The 13,400-nt window shown below is 41.8% G+C and overlaps 1 protein-coding gene across 1 annotated transcript in view; it reads left to right on the top strand.

Annotated features, from left to right (window-relative positions):
- LOC111158742 (NADPH oxidase 3) overlaps window positions 1–13,400 on the top strand; it is a 56,024-nt gene that overhangs the window by 22,757 nt on the left and 19,867 nt on the right. The window contains exons 9-10 of the mRNA XM_022520977.1: window positions 760–1,013; window positions 6,963–7,122. Coding sequence (XP_022376685.1) covers window positions 760–1,013; window positions 6,963–7,122 — 414 coding nt within the window. The remainder of the gene's footprint in view (window positions 1–759; window positions 1,014–6,962; window positions 7,123–13,400) is intronic.

A 13,400-nucleotide genomic window follows, 5' to 3' on the forward strand; every position in this document is an offset into this window, starting at 1 on the left:
TCTAGATATTTGCTTTTGCTCCCTTTCGCCTCCAGCCACAAAAGAAGACATCGGAGCCTAGAGAGATTTCTTTTCAGGAAACAAGATGGAAATCAGTTCTTTCCTTCCAATAAGCAGCACGTGGCAAGTCTCTTTAGTGATGAGAGTCTGCCTGCTGCTTCCTACACCTCAAACTCAGAGTCTGAGCAGGACAGGGGATGAGACCTGACTAAAAACAAAACAAAATGAAATATTTCACAGTGAATTTGGGGATAGTTTTCCATTTAGAATGAGACAACAACAGGGTTAATCAACCAGAGATTTGAGAAAAGACTCAGATCGTTGAAAACAGTACCAAACAGGGCCTACGTTTTAAAACCATGGAGACAGCTCAGTGGGTCTTTTAATAACTCTAAGCATCATTAAGTGCAGGATCTGATATGCTGGATCCTATTGTCTTGAGCCTGGCTAACGGAAACCAGCAAGAGCTTGGCCTTTGGAGACGTAAAGTCATGTGTCAGACAGCACGTGGCACCTGGGTGCAACTACCCAAATTTGGAATGGCACTCTGAAGGAGATAAGCTTCACGCTTGCTGGAGTTGCCAAGCCCAATATAAAAGGCATGGCAAAGATCCCTGGAAGGAAATCGCAAATGGCAGATGTAAAGGATACCTCAAAAAAGCGGATTCTAAAATTTAAAAACCTCTGGTGGAACAAAAGCCATTGTCTTCTCCCTTCACCTGAGAAAAAAGAGAAAACGACTGTCTTGCTCTGATTTAGGTGGTGAGCCACCCGTCTGGAGTTCTAGAAGTTCACATGAAAAAGCGTAACTTTAAAATGGTGCCAGGACAGTACATCCTGATCCAGTGCCCATCCATATCCCGGCTGGAATGGCACCCCTTCACCCTCACCTCCGCTCCTCAGGAGAACTTCTTTAGTGTTCACATCCGGGTAGCGGGAGACTGGACGGAAGCTTTATGTAAGGCCTTTGGGGCAGAGGGACAGGCCTCGAAGGAGCTCTGCAGTCTGCCAAGGTAGGAGCCTGTTTCTTTTTTACGTATAACTTAGAATAGTATAACAAGGCAATATCTTTATGCTAGATAGCAAATTTTAATCTATTTTTTTTAATTTAAGGACCTATATAAAGAGGATAATTTAGTGGATTTTCAGTAGAAGCAAGTACATTTGTTTAAAAAAAAAAAAAATAGAATGTTCGACAAAGGCAGGCAGAGATCCAGGAAGAAGGAGCATTGTGCTTTCTCAGCTCCAAAACAACACTTGGCTAATTATATGCAGCCCGCGGTGACTAAGACAGCCTTGTGAACTTTTTGCTGTTACAGTCTGAGGTCTTTACATTTGTTACTTTGGTCTTCCTGAGGAGGAAGCTTTACAGGCACAGTGAGGCTGGAGAAAGAGCTGAACAATGACAGAATGAAGCTCGCAGAGTGATAAAATGACCGGATGGTCAAGGAGATTGTGCCGTTCAGTCCATTGGTGCTGCTTGTGTGTGTGCCACAAGCACCGGTGACCCCCATTAGGCGCCAGAAATAGAGATGACAAAACGCTGCCTCCTTTCTCTAGAACTTCGAGAGGCCAAATGCCATCAGCATCAACCTGCAGGCAGCGGATTTAATGTCGCTGCAAGGTCGATGTGCGGAGGGTTGGCCTGGGAAGGGTGGAGAAACATGCGTGACATCCATATTCATTTCCTAAGGTTGTGGTAACAAACTGGGTGGCCAGCAACAGCAGAAATGTATTCTTTCCCATTTCTGGAGCTCTGGGGCTGGATCTAAAGGACCACCAGGCTGTGCTCCATCTGCAACCTCTATGGGAAGCGCTTGCCCTCCCTTCTCCCCATTCCGGGGGGTTTGCCAGCAATCCGTGGCCTTCCTTGGCTTGCACTTGCAGCAGTGACTATCCTTGTCATTGCATGATATTCTCCCCTCTCATGTCTGTGTCTCTGTGGCCTCTTCTTGGAAATCTGAGTCCTGTTGGATTAAGGGCCCGCCTGCCTCCTGTATGACCTCATCTTAACACCCCTATTTCCAAAGCAAGTCACATTCTGAGGTACTGGGGTTAGGACTTCAACCTGGCAACGGGGGGACATGATTCAAAGACAACATCTTATTCAGACAAACCTGGGCCCCAGTGTCAATTACCGCTCCTTGGCCCCCTTTGGCAAACAGTGGTTGAAGTTGGTTCCCATTCTCCCAGCAGGATAACCCAAGAAGCAGGCCAAACCCATGTTTAAAGCCCCAGGAAAATGGACACACATAAAAGGGTTGAGAAAAACATTTTGGAAGAATCTGACATTTCAAAAGGAGCATCAAGAGATTCCTTCTCCTGCTGTCCTTGGAGGGTGTCAGGAACTATCAAACAGTGGCCACAACCATAAGAAATTAGGTGGTGAACACTGTCAGGACATACTTAGAATGGAACTTCCTGGGGCAGGGCACTGCCTGCCCTCCAATCTATGTCCGGTGCCTGGAACAGTGTTGGACATATATTGCACGTGGAGGAAATATATAATGAAGAAATTAATGAATACCTAGACTCAGTGTGGATGTTTTAGCTCATTTTTAACGAATATTTACAGGTGGCAAAATAGGCACTAGAATAAATGTCAGGCACAGAATCTAGTCAACGTACTGTCCCTTTTTCCTCCCTATCATAGGACACTGAACCATGACTATAGAGCTGTGGGCTTGCTTGTGTTTACTGGCTAGGAAGAGTCACATGCCTTCATTTCAAACATTGAAACTAAAGAGTGGTATGACAACGAACCAAGTGTAAACATCATCTGGTCAGACCAGAGCTCCAAGTCAGATGGCAACAACCAACTGCTCCTCCATTTAAGACCTTCTCTTTTTAATCATGGAATGGAAGCAATGTCACAACATTCTAAGATTCAGAATGTAATGCAAATGCTTAAAATCAGGAATAAAATTAGACACACACACAAACGCGCGTGCACGCGCGCACACACGTCCCTGCCCTCCTTTTGGCATTGCCAAGATCAATACTTTCATCCTGTTGCTAGCCTCGTCTCTACTCTTAATGTACACAGTTATCTGGTCTATCAACCAATCTTAGCTTTCACAAACCAGCTAGCATTTCAGCCAATACCCCAATGAGAACTTGGAACATGCTTCTCAGGAGTCAATAGGCTTACCATCTGTGAGGTGCCTTGTCAGCTCACAGCCTGACACAGTATGCCCTCTCCCCCTCCCCCAGGCCTCCCAGGGCTCCCCAGCCCCACCTCTTGCTCCCTCCTTGAACTCAGCCATTTTTGCAGCCTTCTTGACTTTCTCCTACACTGACCACACTCTCCTAAGCACCTTTATCACTGCTGTTCCCTCCACCTGGAACATTCTTCCCCAGATTTCTGCTAGGCTGCTCCCTCACACCCCCCCACCCCAGGTATTTGCTCAAATGTCTCCTAGTGAAGTCTTTCCTTCCTGACTCATTTGAGACAATGACCCCCAAAGGACTCTCAGTAATCACTTTGTCTTGAGCCCTACTTTATTCTGCATAGTACTTATCACCATCTGACATACTAAATAAATATCTGCTCATTTATCTGTTTATGGTATATCTTCCCACACTAGAATAGAAGTTCCATAAGAAAAGGGACATTATCCATGTGTTTCACTTTGTTGTCTTGTCTTTAGTGCCTAGAATAGGCCCTAACTCTTAGCTGGTGCTTAATAAATATTTATGGAATGAATAAAACTGAGTTGTTGGAAAGAGTGCAGTTTCCCTTTGTTGGTTAAATTCACTTGACCTCTGCTTCTATACAGGTGTAGGCATATGTATTAACAGTAGAACCAAAAGAAACCCTACAATTTCTTCAATTCTTCAATATGTGAAGAATCAGAATGTTATTGGACTTCTTGAATGATTTTATCTCTTAGAGTTGATTTGATTTTGAATTGAATCAAACATATGGGAGAGAGCACTATAATTTTTCACTGTTTTGAACCCAGAAGGGATTTAAACCAGCCCCAGGAAAAAGGGGCACGTGGGTGGCTCAGTCCGTGAAGCGTCTGACTCTTGGTTTCAGTTCAGGGCGTGATCTCAGGTTTGTGGGATCAAGTCCTCTGTGGGCCTCTGCACTCAGCAGGGAATCTGCTTGAGGGTTCTCTCTGTCCTTTTCCCTCTGCCTCTCCCCGCTCTCCAATAAATAAATAAATCTAAAAAAAATTTTTTTAACAAAAAAATACAAGATTTTGTCTTCTGAGGTAACATGGAGGAATTTCTCAGAAATGATGCTAGAGTTTTCAGTGGTTTAAACTGCTGCTTAGAGCAAGGACACCAACATCCAACAGCCTGGGGCCAAAGCCCAGTTTTGGGTGTGGTCTTAGAGGGTGTATATAACTGATGACCTCGGTTTCCTTATCTGTAAAATAAAGATGATAATCGTATCTAACACTTTGTTTAGGACTAAATGTGACGGTCCTTAGAAAGCCCTTCACGTATTGCATAGTTAAAAAAAAAAGCTTAGTGATTATTATGAGCCAACTAAGAAAGATCACCTACTGCAGAGAGGTCAATGACAGTGATGATCGACAGGGAGAACGTGTAGATGAGCAAAGGCAGAGCGTTCAGAGAGTCAGGGCTGGAGGTCGATGAGGTGGGTGGGTGTGCGCCTGACTTTAAGCGAGTAACTGCGCCATGAGGATGCTGGAAAGTCTACTCATTTTCTAAGCTGCATCATTAAGCTCTGTGTGCAAATCAAAGAGGAAGTTGCTGAGCGTTATAAGCAAGAATTTGTGCAAAGGAAACCAATTCAGGATTGCAAGAGGTCTTGAGAAATGGAGACATTTTTGTCCAAAAAAAAACAAAAACAAAAACAAAAACCGATCGGGGTGTCATGATAGCCACAATCAACCATGTAAAGGCCTGAGACAAGAAAGGGAAGAGACCTAGAAAGTGTTTCCCAGGAAGGCGAGTGGGGTGAGTCATCAGAAAACAGATTTCAGGGAGACATGAGAAAAACCATCTCCGGCTTTTGAACTCCCTCTGCACAGAGCAAGGTGCCCTGCAATTTAACATCAGAATGAGATCAGCTCTAGGGGTTGTGGAAGGAAGGATTACTATATTAGCAGGGAAGTTGGACTAAATATTTTCTCCTGCCTTTTCCAGCTTAGATTCTCAATTCTAATTATGTAGAAATGTGTTTATTATGTATTTCTGTGGATTATACAACACAATTCTTCTTTGGGTTTCATTGTTATCTTTTCAAATCAATGTCAAATAAATCCCAAATACAACTAATTATAAAAACAATTAACAGTAAGACATTTTAATCCTTGGACAGTTCCGTTTTTTCTCTCTCGATTCCCCTTATCTAATTATTTATAAACTAATCTACGGTGGGCTGAGATACTAACCCTTTCTGGTTAATGACCTTTTATTTTTATTCTTCCATTTCCATATATCAATATGTAATAAAGCCTTATTAATTAAGATTAACTTGAGGAGAGTTAATTTGAATTATTAGGAGGTCTGGCATATGGAATATTTAAAAATAAAACCCAATTGAACTTTCATGAACACATAGTAAGCCCAAATGGGCCAACCTCGGGTGCCTTCAACAGACACCCCTTAGGGAATGGTTATGAATAACTTAGAAGCCTTTTAATTAGCATATCTTTGTTCGTATGTAAATGTGTGCTTTTGGAATAGTTGAGGTTATTTAATACATTCTGCTGACTGAAATATTTTAAACATTCCCTTTACAATTTATTCAACGGATTGTTATTGAACAGCTCCATGCCAGAGAGCATGCACAGCCCCGGGATGTCGAGGGGAGCAAAGACAGACCTGGCTCCTCCCTCCAGAGAACTTGTGGTCCAGTGATCAAGACAGATGCAAATCAGATCATGCACACATGCCCAAAAAACTGTAAAATTATGAATGCGATGAGGACTCCAGAGGATAGGCACATGAGGCTATAAATTATATAAGAGGGGATTTAGCCTAGTGTAAGGGGCCCAGGAAGCTTCCCCAGGGAAATGATGATTCAGATAAGACCTAATGAAAGGATAACTGTTAACCAAGTAAGGAGAGCGGGGAGAAATTAGGACAGAGTATTTTCTGGTTACTTGGGTTTTTCCATGCAAAGGCCCCGGGGCAGAAGGCTAAAAGCCAGCATGGAGAAATGGTGTTGAGAAAGGGAGCAGAATCCAGGGGCTGGTCTATTCTGGACCACATTCAAAATAATCGTATTCATTCAATAAATATGCTTCACCCTTACAAAGAAAAATTTGCGAAGCAAAGACAAAACATCAGTGCCATTCTAGGCAAAAACCCAGATTTTGAGTTTGCATCATCCGAAATAACAAGTTTTAGAAATTCCATATAACTGACAAGTTATCTCAAAATCACATTTATTCCCAATGAATGGCTTCTAGACTAAAATTATATGGATGAATTTTAAAAAAAGAATAAAAAAATAAAATTATATGAATATACTAAGAGGTGGAAATGACTAAAAACAGGAGAAGCACAGTAGCAACAGAATAGATAAGCCTTTAAGGCACTTTCTGTTTCTGCTTTATTCCTCTGATAGCAGCTGCAGAAAAGAAAAAGGAAAAGGAAAAGGAAAGGAAAAGAAAAAGCCAAAGCCAAGGCCTCTTCTACCAGGCTTCACGATGCTTGGAGCCAAAACAAGCGTCTGAGAATTGTGAGAGCTCGCCACGTGGGAGAGGCATGAGCCCAAGCCAGAGAAACAGGCTTTGTCCTTCCATGAATGGCACCTGGACCGGCCCGTGTGGTCATCCCCCATCCCTATCCCTAGAAGATAGGCCCCCATTTCCCCCTGCTAAGTCCGTGCTGCCCAAACAGGGCACCCTCAAGCACAGAGCCAACCCCCTGTGCACCGGTGTGAACACATCCTATAAAAGGCATTGGTTGAGGATGGCTTTGTTTTCTGGAGCAGAGCGTTCTGAGTGTCACAGGACCGCACTTTGTGATTGCAGGCTGGCGGTGGACGGGCCGTTCGGAACCCCACTGACGGATGTATTCCACTACCCAGTGAGCGTGTGCATCGCCGCAGGAATAGGGGTCACTCCCTTCGCCTCTCTTCTGAAATCTATATGGTACAAGTCTGAGTCACAAACCCAGCTGAAGCTGAGCAAGGTATGGAAAAAATCATTAGTTCACACTCACATGGATTAAAAGGTTCACTATCCTTCTATCTATCATCTGCCAATTCTTGAGGAGGATTTTAATTAACTATGAGGGATAAACTCAAGGATCCTTAACTATACTTATGTTCTTAAAAATCTCCATTCGGCATTACATTTATAAGAAGGGTTGTGTCTAATCTTGTTAAAGATGACAAGACATAAATTTTATTGCTTCATTGCCATTACAAGACACGTAATTGCTCATGTCAGTAAAATATGGACGGGCTGCAAATGGCTTTGTGACCAGGCTACTCTTAGTGATATTAACAGGCGGCCTTTTCCTTAGTCTCTTTAGTCTGAGACTATGACTCCAAGTGTGCAATTCAGCGTCTTCCTCTGGTGGCCTCAGGATCTTAACAGGAAGCAGAAATGCCTCAGTTGAGATTCACTGGCCTGCTTGCTTGGTATTGCCAAGCTCCCAATCTTTTTTCTCATTTCTTGAATGTTCTCTGACAAGACACCTCCACAGTTGCCTGCCTTCCTTTGTCCTACCCGTAGACAGTCCATACTTTAACCCTCTGAGGAGCCGCAGGAGAAAGGGAGCCATGTTAACACTGAGTGGTGTCCATTCAGGAGGACTTCGGTTGCCAAGCCTGGTTCTGGGCCTGATTCTGCCACTTCTCTGGTTCACACTTTGGTTCTAGTTTCCTCCTCTAGCAAAAGAGTTTGCTTGATTAGATATGCGTGTCTTTCTAACAGGAGTTAGATGTGAACATTACTCATGTGCTATGGTCCACTAAAGAGAATTCTGTGGTCAAAAGAAGCTACTACAATCCCATTCTAGAAGATTCACATCATCTATTAGCCTATTAAATAAGTTCTGTAGGAAAAAACCTCCTTCAGTTTTGTTTCAGCCATCCCTCCCAAGCTTAGTTAGCCACAGAAAATTTCTCCACCCAGAAGTTATTAAGGAATAGCATTCTTTGAAACACTGGGGGCAATACCATATCTCTAAAGTTGGGGCTCTTCCAACTAAGAAATAAGAGAAAAATCAGCTATCATTTCATGAGTTCCAAGTGACAGGTGCTTGACATACATTTTCTCATGTGATTGTTAACTCCCAACAACCTTATGTAGTAGACAATAGCAAGCCTGCTTTTCACACACACAAAAAAACCCTGAAACTTAACAAACCAAAATGACTGCCCTAAAAATACATGGGTAATAAAAGGCAGAATGAGGATTCAAACTTAGATCCATCTGGCTCTTTCCATGACATAACAAACATATGGTAGATATGACTGCCACCATTGTATTGTAGGCAGACTGAGGGATCCCTGGCCAGAGAATCCGTCTCAGCCTGATTCTACCCTCTCTAGAAGCATCATCTTGAGCGACTCAGGTCACCTCTCTGAGCTGCACAACAGAGAAAGAAGAGTCCATATCTAACAGGGAGTTTTAATACCAAAGAGGATAAATCAATAATAAGATGTGTAAATAATGTAATGTAAATGTGTATAAAATAATATAAAAGTTCATTAGAGCTGCCAAAGATGTAGATAGATCGCTAGTACTCCTGCTACTAATAGCTTAGATTCATCAAGCCTTCACTACCTAGCAGGCAGGATGTTAGGCATTTTATACACACTATCTCACATCATCTTTTTAAGGAACTCACCATTTTTATTCCCATTTACACTTGAGAAAACTAAATCCAATCACAAAGCTCATAGGAATGATAGCATCATAGTATCGAATTATCGTAATTGTTCTTTGGGATAAGTAACATCCTCAGTTTACTACTGAGGAACTCAAAACACAGCTGGCCAATAAATCGTAGAACAAGAGTTCGAATCCACTCCTCGAATGTTGACTCATCATATTTCCTCTATACCACGATAAGTTCAACAAAGTGTCTTAGTCTGTTTGGGCTGCTTTAGCACAATACCATAGACTTGGGTCACTTATAAACAGCAGAAATGGGATTTCTCACAGTTGCAATGCTGGGAAGTCCAAGATCAATGGACTGGCTGACTTGGTGTCTGATGAGAGCCTGCTTCCTGGCTGACAAGTGACAGTCTCCTGGCTCTAACTTCCCAGAGCAGAAAAAGATGAGGTAGCTCTTGGTAGTTTTGGTTTGGAAGGTGGGATTTGCTTTGTTTTGTTTTGTTTTGTTTCTGGTCAGCAAGAGTCAAATTTGTTGACTCGCTATTGGCAACTCAATGAAGAAAAAGTAGATACATGGGTTTAGAAGTCTGGAGTCTTTTTTATAAGGGCACTAATCCCATTCATGAGGGTTCCTCCTGTATGAACAAATCACCTCCCACATATCCCACTTCCAAATAGTATTGCATCAGGGATTGAATTTCAAAATACGAATTTTGGGGGACACAGACATTCAGTCTATGGTACAAAACCAGCACAACAGCTACTCTTTTGTTTATTCAGATCCCCACTCCCGGCAATGCTTTGTTACAGTTTATGATGATTTCTCAATCCCCTAAGCATTTTCTTTCTTCTCACTGTCTGCCATGTAAAACCTACCCGCAGAAGCAGTTTCTTGCTTCATGGTTGTCACAACACTAAAGGTCACGTTACATTTCACACATGATGGATTGCTGTCTCACTTTCATTCACTTACTCACTCCGTGAATATGTACTGAGCACCTACCATGTTCCAGACCTTTTGATACTGACATGACAAGCCTTTCACTCTCCTCACACCAGATTGATACCACCTCAACTTTCTCTCAATAACTGTTATCAGTGCGCTTTTATGTCATGTTCACAAAGGAACCCATTTCCCCTCATAGATTCTGGGCTTCTTGCATATGGCTCCTTTGCGTATCTTTATAAAGAGATACACAAACTCACACACACACATACATATGCACACGTTGCAATTTTTGAATAAATCAATGAGTGAATAAATGTCTTCCTGCCAAAATGAACAAATGGCTTCCATGTAATTTTTTATAAAATGCTAGATTACTAAGATTAATTCATCTTTTATTTAACCAAAAAGACTATTTGTTCAGTAATTTTTTTTAAAGATTTTTATTTATTTGACAGACAGAGATCACAAGCAGGCAGAAAGGCAGGTAGAGAGAGAGGACAAAGCAGGCTCTCCGCGGAGCAGAGAGCCCCATGCGGGGCTCGATCCCAGGACCCTGGGACCATGACCCGAGCCGAAGGCAGAGGCTTTAACCCACTGAGCCACCCAGGCGCCCCTGTTCAGTAATTTTATAATTCAAAGAATATGTTCCAATTATTTTGCTACAAATAGGAAAAATTCTTGTAAGAACCCGTGAAATCGTAAAGCTCATATAGGAACCCACAAAATCCTGATATCACCTCCTCCTTCACTGTTTCATTGTTACTTCTGGGCTCTGTTCATGAGGTTTCTCAGGCTATTTCAAGTGGGAGGGTTAAGCAGTTACCACCAAACTACAAAACTGGGACATTGATCTCTATCGCCCCCCCCCAAAAAAACCAAAGAATTGGAAATTTAAAAGCCAATGTTTTTATAACTTGCAAAAATTGGGGACAATATTGAGTCAATAGCCCACTGAAAATAAAGGTCAGAATAATGCTATATTGAAGAAAGAAAGCTAAAAGCTTAGAAGCACAAAATAATTTGAGAGGTCTTAACCTTCCAGCTTTGCATATGACCCTGAACGTCAGTGTCTGTACTTAGACTGCGAAGTGATTTGTCCAAAGTCATCTAGATGGTTAGCTACTGAGTCACATTGGGAGCATGCGTTTCTAATTTCCACTTTCCAGCCTTTTTATGCAAAAAGTGAGATTTCATGCTATTGAGAGTTTACGCTGAAAATTTCGGTTAAGACCACCTGGTTAGAGTCTGCGTGCGGGAGAAAAAGTTTAAGAAGTTTTTCTGTTTTAAAGCCACATTGTGTTTCTTTGACTACAGCTATCATTAGGCTTTATGTAACTAATATCTGTCAGGACCACCTACATGTATTTGAGATGTAAATACTCTTTCCATGAAACTGTTGGCATCTATATAATTTTTAAAGTCCAGGAGAGCACAGCAATACATATTCATCCAACAAGTCCGCACAATTATGGATCTGGGCTATAGTTTTCAGATTGTTCTCTTCTGTAACAGACAAAGGGGGAAATGCAGCATAGGGGTTCAGAGCTGGAAATTTAAGCCTGAAGGGTTAACTGCAATCAGGTGGGATTTTCTACCTCCATGCAAGACCAGTTCGCATAAAGGAATACATTTTTTACATACAAACCTGATGTTGCAAGTCCACAATTAAAAAAAAAAAAAACTGCAGAGATTTCTTGGTTGCTACCATTGCGAACTACATCTCCTTACCCTTCTCCTCTGCCATGTTATTCTAGAACACTTCTAAGTAAAATGCAGGAGAATAGCCAATAGGATGCCTGCTGCTTCTCTAGGATCATGTGTAGCACTTTCTATTTGAATCTGGTGTTTAAAATTTCTTCCTAACTATCTTTTATTTTTAAAGATGGCGGGGAGGAGGGGGAGAAGTGGTTAGGAGGAAATTTCCCAGGAGGACAAAGTAAAAATAAGTAGAATGATGGCTTATGGGGTGGGGGGGGGGGGAGGGGGGAAAAGCTGTAATATGTGAAAGGTGTATTTTCAACACAAGAGTACGAGCCAAACTTTGCTTACTTGGAGGCAGAGGAGCACCCATCGCTCACTCCTTCAGGATGGAAGGGGGTGTGAGTGGTTGAGGAGTCTCTATGATGCAATTCAAAGGACGCTGATTGCTGGGGGTGCAAATGTCCCATAGCAATGAACAACCTCCAACGCCTGCCTGACGGGATGATTAATTCCACATCACACTCAATTTGTGAAAAGAGCTCTTGAAAAAAAATTAGGACAGTTTGCTTGTGCAAACTGTCAAAATGATGAATGAAATAAGTGTGTGCAAATGGGGAGGAGGGAATGGCAGGCATAAATATATTGGCTTATACATTTTAGATCCCCAAATATCACAGCCGTGTAGACAGGGTGGAGAGAACAGCCAACTAGAAGATTTGGTTCCTTTTCCTAACTGCATATGTAATCTTCAGACTATAATAAGATAGATTATAGAAAAACCAAGATAATCTCATTTCTCCATAAATTGTCTTCCTTCATCACCCCAATAATACATAACCATGATAATGGGTATTTATAGTGTGTCCCATGCAAGATGGCCTTCGGGCCTTAACCTAATATAATAAACAGATAATTCAAATAAAAAGACAGCTCAGGCCAGTGGGAACAAGGCAAAGAGGCCAAGAAAGGCAAAAATCCATACTCTACTTAAATATATTAATAAAACAAAGGAGGGCCTGCTCTCTTTTCTAATGAATGAAAAATGCACTTAATTTAATCTGTTTAGTTTGAGAAATTATTTGTTTTCCTTTTCCCTCACACTGGAGCTCTGGCTACTCCTGGAATTGATCATCTCTGCTAACCACTGACGGTGTTGTAATAAATTGAACTGGGGAACACAAGGCCACATGTGCCCCTCCAGAAGACACCTGTGCCCCCCATCTTTCACTATACACCCTCAAAAGAATTCAGGCCTCACTATTGCCCTGTGGGGAGGTGACCAGTATTAATAGTTTTAATACTTTGGTTTATTAACCACACAAGCCATGCAAGACCATAATGTCCTTGTAAAAGACTCAAATAAAAAATAAAATAGTCAAAGTTCTCCCTTCCTTAGCCTTCCTCCCCAAACGAACCACCACCACCACTTTGCTCTCCATTAAACATTGGAAGATGTCTCATTCCATTCTTTCTCCTTGCATTTGCACCCATACACATATACAGGGTGTTGTTCTATTTTTACCTGGAGATGTGGGTGGGGAAGGAGAGAGAGAAACATGCACTTTGATTTGTTTTCATTGCCCTTTATAATACGGCTTAGAGCACCTTCCGTGTCAATACCTACTGACTGACTCCATTTTATTTGGTGTCTTCAGAGTATTCCAAAGTATGGCTATCCCCCCTCTCGATGTAATGATATTATTATTAATGAACATTTTGGTTGCCCACGAAGTCTTACTAACTATAATTAGAACAAACTGAGGGACCAACAAGGTCAGTCCTCTCTCATTGGGCCAAGCGGCAATATAGCCATGAAATAATTCACTATAAAAGTCTTCTAAAGAAGAAGTCTTAGAGACTAAAAATGACTGATAAAGACTGGTCTCATTCTTATAATGGTTAACCAGAAAAATTATTTTATAATTATATTTCCTTAAAATGGGACATGGAAGCCACATTAAAGAAGTTTC

Source organism: Enhydra lutris, unplaced genomic scaffold (assembly GCF_002288905.1).
Source record: "Enhydra lutris kenyoni isolate GAN:26980312 unplaced genomic scaffold, ASM228890v2 scaffoldscaffold62, whole genome shotgun sequence".
Taxonomy (NCBI): domain Eukaryota; kingdom Metazoa; phylum Chordata; class Mammalia; order Carnivora; family Mustelidae; genus Enhydra; species Enhydra lutris.